The sequence below is a fragment of the Mizuhopecten yessoensis genome, unplaced genomic scaffold (assembly GCF_002113885.1).
Source record: "Mizuhopecten yessoensis strain PY_sf001 unplaced genomic scaffold, ASM211388v2 scaffold4421, whole genome shotgun sequence".
Classification (NCBI taxonomy): Eukaryota; Metazoa; Mollusca; class Bivalvia; order Pectinida; family Pectinidae; genus Mizuhopecten; species Mizuhopecten yessoensis.
In genome coordinates, this window is record NW_018405538.1 from 102,521 (window position 1) to 109,904 (window position 7,384).

At 38.7% G+C, this 7,384-nt stretch overlaps 1 protein-coding gene across 1 annotated transcript in view; it reads right to left on the bottom strand.

The window, feature by feature from the left end:
• LOC110449029 (transmembrane channel-like protein 2) overlaps window positions 1–7,384 on the bottom strand; it is a 36,817-nt gene that overhangs the window by 8,690 nt on the left and 20,743 nt on the right. Inside the window, exons 15-16 of the mRNA XM_021495602.1 lie at window positions 1,057–1,126; window positions 65–280 (exon numbers count right to left, since the gene is read on the bottom strand). Coding sequence (XP_021351277.1) covers window positions 65–280; window positions 1,057–1,126 — 286 coding nt within the window. The remainder of the gene's footprint in view (window positions 1–64; window positions 281–1,056; window positions 1,127–7,384) is intronic.

Here is a 7,384-nt window from a genome sequence, read left to right on the forward strand (position 1 = left end):
ACTATCTGAAAATGTGGGCAACTGGACGATTCCATATAATAAACAAGTCCAGTGACTAAACGACCTGTCCTATCATGGTCTCCCAGCACAGGTCGGCCGAAAGTTCCTCCGACACCGCACTACTACAGAGTGAGGCGTTGTAGTCGACTATCACAGACTGGACGGTGGCGTTGTAACCGAGTGTCGCCGGCTGTACAGTCACATTTATTGGAGGAATGCTCGTGGTTTGTTCACAGCGTGTAAAAGAACTATTGATTAACTTCTCTTCAAGTTCTGTCTTCTGCAAAATACAGATGAAACCGTAGCATTGGTCGCTATATAAGTGTTGTATTATGGACAACAGAAGGTAGTCAGATTGACCTGCGCTTTGACATATAATTGTTGAGCAAATATAATCGCAGTGGTTGTTCCTTTTTGCAAAATATGAGGTTGTTATATTTTATCACTGGTCTATTTCAATAAGTGATATCTGGAACATTTACACAATTATCGAGGTCAAGGTCACAAATCCAGATACGGTTTTTTTGGAAAAAAAGGATTAAAAGGCATTACATGACTTTTTGAAAGGTCACAAATGCTTCATTAATTCTAGAATGTGCTAGATATAGAACATCACTTGATCAAGAAAATTCTCCGCAAAATCTTGGAAGATGAATCGAATTTTAAGGTTTACACGAAAACCAAGCAAAGGATGGTGTTTTCCATGGGTAAAGTTCCCAGGTTAACACTGTACATGGTAATAGGGTTCCTCGATTAGTACATTAATGTCAAGGTCACATTTTCTTCGATGGCAGAGCCTCCCTATGATTAGTAATAACAACTTAACTCTTGTGTGAAAAAGAACTTTGTAATGTATTTTGAAATGATCTTAATCGTGAAAATGTGAAAAATATGGAATACAAAACAATTAACTGCTTAACAGGATCCGCCTGTCTTAAAAATATGTATAGCTGTAACAAGCGCTGAAGACATGGAACGTTTATGTATATCATTTAAGGCTATCACTTGACTCATCAATATTTGTTTAAGTGAAATCATTGAAACAGAAGTACTCACCATATCTTGTTGTTTCCAGAACAGGGCTATGAACAGTGTGTAGAGATTTAACAGATTCAGAGCAAATATCCTAAAATGTAAACAGTATATATCAGTCAGGCAATGATCAACACATTACACATGTAATGGTCAACACATCACACATGTAATGGTCATCACATCACACATGTAATGGTCAACACATCACACATGTAATGGTCAATACATCACACATGTAATGGTCAACACATCACACATGTAATGGTCATCACATCACACATGTAATGGTCATCACATTACACAAGTAATGGTCATCACATCACACATGTAATGGTCATCACATCACACATATAATGGTCATCACATCACACATGTAATGGTCATCACATCACACATGTAATGGTCAACACATCACACATGTAATGGTCAACACATTATACAAGTAATGGTGAATACATTACGTATGTAATGGCCAACATATCATACATGTAATGGTCATCACATCACACATATAATGGTCATCACGTCAGACATGTAATGGTCATCACATCACACATGTAATGGTCAACACATTACACATGTAATGGCCAACAAATCATACATCTTATGGTCTACACATCACACATGCAATGGTCAACACATCACACATGTAATGGTCAACACATGACACATTGAATGGTCAACACATCACACATGTTATGGTCAACACATCACACATGTAACGGTCAACCCTTACACATGTAATGGTCAACACATCACACATGTAATGGTCATCACATCACACATGTTATGGTCAACACATCACACATGTAATGGTCATCACATCACACATGTTATGGTCAACACATCACACATGTAATGGTCAACTCATCAAAAATGTAATGGTCAACATATTACACATGTAATGGTCAACACATCACAAATGTAATGGTCAACACATTATACAAGTAATGGTGAGTACATTACGTATGTAATGGCCAACATATCATAAATGTAATGGTCATCACATCACACATATAATGGTCATCACGTCAGACATGTAATGGTCATCACATCACACATGTAATGGTCATCACATTACACAAGTAATGGTCATCACATCACACATGTAATGGTCAACACATCACACAAGTAATGGTCATCACATCACACATCATACATGTTATGGTCAACACATCACACATGTAATGGTCATCACATCACACATGTAATGGTCAACACATTACACATGTATTGGCCAACACATCACACATGCAATGGTCAATACATCACACATGTAATGGTCATCACATCACACATATAATGGTCATCCCATCACACATGTAATGGTCATCACATCACACATATATGGGCATCACATCACACATGTAATGGTCATCACATCCCACATGTAATGGTCATCACATCACACATGTAATATTCAACACATCACACATGCAATGGTCAACACATTATACAAGTAATGGTGAATAAATTACGTATGTAATGGCCAACATATCATACATGTAATGGTCATCACATCACACATGTAATGGTCATCAAATCACACATGTAATGGTCAACACATCACACATGTAATGGTCATCACATCACACATGTTATGGTCAACACATCACACATGTAACGGTCAACCCTTACACATGTAATGGTCAACACATCACACATGTTATGGTCAACACATCACACATGTAACGGTCAACCCTTACACATGTAATGGTCAACACATCACACATGTAATGGCCAACACATCACACAAGTAATGGTCAACACAACACACGTTATGGTCAACACATTACACATGTAATGGTCAACACATCATACATCTTATGGTCAACACATCACACATGTAATGGTCAACACACCACACATGTAATGGTCAACACATTACACATGTTATGGTCAAAACATTACACAAGTAATGGTCAACACATTACACATGTAATGGTCAACACATCACACATGTTATGGTCAACACATTACACATGTAATGGTCAACACATTACACATGTTATGGTCAACACATTACACATGTAATGGTCAACACATCACACATGTTATGGTCAACACATCACACATGTAATGGTCAACACATCAAAAATGTAATGGTCAACATATTACACATGTAATGGTCAACACATCACAAATGTAATGGTCAACACATTACACATGTAATGGCCAACACATCATACATCTTATGGTCAACACATCACACATGTAATGGTCAACACATCACACATGTTATGGTCAACACATCACACATGTAATGGTCAACACATCACACATGTAATGGTCAACACATCACACATGTAATGGTCAACACATCATACATCTTATGGTCAACACATCACACATGCAATGGTCAATACATCACACATGTAATGGTCATCACATCACACATGTAATGGTCAACACATCACAAATGTAATGGTCAACACATTATACAAGTAATGGTCAGCACATCACACATGTAATGGTCAACACATCACACATGTTATGGTCAACAAACTACACAAGAAATGGTCAACACATCACGCATGTAATGGTCAACACATCACACATATTATGGTCAATACATCACACATGTAATGGTCAACACATCACACATGCAATGGTCAACACAATGGCCAACACATCATACATGTTATGGTCAACACATAACACATGTAATGGTCAACACATCACACATGTAATGGTCAACACATTACACATGTAATGGGCAACACATCATACATGTTATGGTCAACACATCACACATGTAATGGTCAACACATCACACATGTAATGGTCAACACATTAGACATGTAATGGTCAACACATTACACATCTAACGGTCAACACATCACACATGTGATGGTCAACACATTACACATGTAATGGTCAACACATCACACATGTTATGGTCAACACATCACACATGTAATGGTCATCACATTACACATGTAATGGTCAACACATTATACATGTAATGGTCAACACATTACACATGTAACGGTCAACACATCACATATGTGATGGTCAACACATTGCACATGTAATGGTCAACACATCACACATGTAATGGTCAACACATTACACAAGTAATGGTCATCACATCACACATATAATGGTCTACACATCACACATGTAATAGTCAATTCATCACACATGTAATGGTCAACACATCACACATGTAATGGTCAATACATCACACATATAATGGTCAACACATCATACATGTTATGGTCAACACATCACACATGTAACGGTCAACACATCATACATGTAATGGTCAACACATCACACATGTAATGGTCAACACATCATACATGTAATGGTCAACACATCATACATGTATTGGTCAACACATCACACATGTAACGGTCAACCCATCATACATGTTATGGTGAGCACATCACAAATGTAATGGTCAACACATCACACAAGTAATGGTCAATACATTACACAAGTAACGGTCAACCGATCATACATGTTATTTTCAACACATCATACATGTAACGGTCAACACATCATACATGTATTGGTCGACACATCACACATGTAATGGTCAACACATCACACAAGTAATGGTCATCACATCACACAAGTAATGGTCAACACATCACACATGTAACGGTCAACAGATCACACGTAACGGTCAACACATCACACATGTAACGGTCAACACATCACACAAGTAATGGTCAACACATCGCACAAGAAATGGTCAACACATCACACATGTAATGGTCAACACATCACACAAGTAATGGTCATCACATCACACAAGTAATGGTCAACACATCGCACAAGAAATGGTCAACACATCACACATGTAATGTCCAACACATCACACATGTAACGGTCAACAGATCACACATGTAACGGTCAACACATCACACATGTAACGGTCAACACATCACACAAGTAATGGTCAACACATCGCACAAGAAATGGTCAACACATCACACATGTAATGGTCAACACATCACACAAGTAATGGTCATCACATCACACAAGTAATGGTCAACACATCGCACAAGAAATGGTCAACACATCACACATGTAATGTCCAACACATCACACATGTAACGGTCAACAGATCACACATGTAACGGTCAACACATCACACATGTAACGGTCAACACATCACACATGTAACGGTCAACACATCACACATGTAACGGTCAACACATCACACATGTAACGGTCAACACATCACACATGTAACGGTCAACACATCACACATGTAACGGTCAACACATCACACATGTAACGGTCAACACATCACACATGTAACGGTCAACACATCACACATGTAACGGTCAACACATCACACATGTAACGGTCAACATATCACACATGTAACGGTCAACAGATCACACATGTAACGGTCAACACATCACACATGTAACGGTCAACATATCACACATGTAACGGTCAACACATCACACATGTAACGGTCAACATATCACACATGTAACGGTCAACAGAGAAAACAAGTACCAGTGGTGGTCATCCATCATTTTAAATCCAAACAGTAACCACACTAAGTATTGTAAAGTGTTGTTATCAGCATACTTATTAACAAAGAGTTCATATCACTTGTAAAGTGTTGTTATCAGCATACTTATTAATAAAGAGTTCATATCACTTGTAAAGTAAACGTACTAACTTTACACTTACGCACGAGATTATTTACATTTACCGAACCCCAATGACATCAGTGGACCTATAATTGGCGCACACACATTTATAATGTTACCCTGGACCTATAATTGGTGCACACACATTTATAATGTTACCCTGGACCTATAATTGGCGCACACACATTTATAATGTTACCCTGGACCAATAATTGGCGCACATACATTAATAATGTTACCCTGGACCTATAATTGGCGCACACACATTTATAATGTTACCCTGGACCTATAATTGGTGCACACACATTTATAATGTTACCCCGGACCTATTATTGGCACACATACATTGAAAATGTTACCCCGGACCTATTATTGGCACACATACATTGATAATGCTACCATGGACCTATAATTGGCGCACATACATTGAACATCAACCCCGGTCCGAGAGCCCTTAGATACCCCTGCGGTACCTGTGGTAAGGCAGTCACATGGAAATCCAGTGCCATATGTTGTGATACGTGTGACACCTGGTACTATGTCGACTGTCAGGGAATGAATAAATCATCCCTCAAATACTATGACCATAGCGGGGTATCTTGGGACTGCCTAAACTGCGGGCTTCCAAACTTTTCCACAACATTATTTGACAACACAAGCATTGACACATCAAACAGATTTTCACGACTTCACAACTCTAGCACACACTCAAGATCACATGAGGACCCAACCAGCCCAGGTCCACCCAAAGCATCATCCTCACCAACAAAACAAAACAACAATACTGCCACCGGCCACAACAAATTTACTAAACCAATACGCATAGCCACCATTAACTTCCAATCCATTTCCAACAAAAAACCAGACCTCGACCAAATCATTCACTCACTCAAACAAGACATCAAAATAGGAACAGAAACATGGCTCAACAATGCAATCTCCTCATGCGAGTACTTCCCAGTCACTGAATACACTGTCTACCGAAAAGACCGCAACCCAAATAAACATGGCCAAAGCCACGGAGGTGTACTAATGGCAATCACAAACAAATACCACACAGAACAGATTAAAGAATTAGAAACAGACAATGAATCAATCTGGGCAAACATCTCCATGACAAATTCACACAACCTCACCATAGGAGCATACTATAGACCACCATCAGATAAAGGACACTCACTAGAACAACTAGAAATCTCTATGAACAGGCTAGGTCACAACAACAACACAATAACATACGTAAGTGGAGATTTCAACTTACCACACATAGACTGGCAAAACAACACAACCATACCAGGCAAACAAGAACAAAAACTCCACCAGCACCTTCTGGACATCATAGACAACAACTCCCTCACACAAATAACGACAAAGCCCACCAGAGGAAACCACATACTCGACCTGACACTTACAAACAGACCATCAATCATTAACAAGACTGAAACCACACCACCTATAGGTAAATCTGACCACGACATAATCTACACTGAAATTGACGTTCGACTGAAAAGAATAAGAAGAGAACCTAGAAACATATACCTCTACAACAAAGCTGACTGGAACAACATAAGAAACGACCTCACACTTCTAAACACAAAACTAAACGAACAACCTAACCAAACTGCAGACAATCTTTGGAACATGTTCAAAACAACACTTGCTAATTCAGTCACCAAAAATATCCCTCAAAAACACATCACATACAAATCCAAACTTCCTTGGATAAC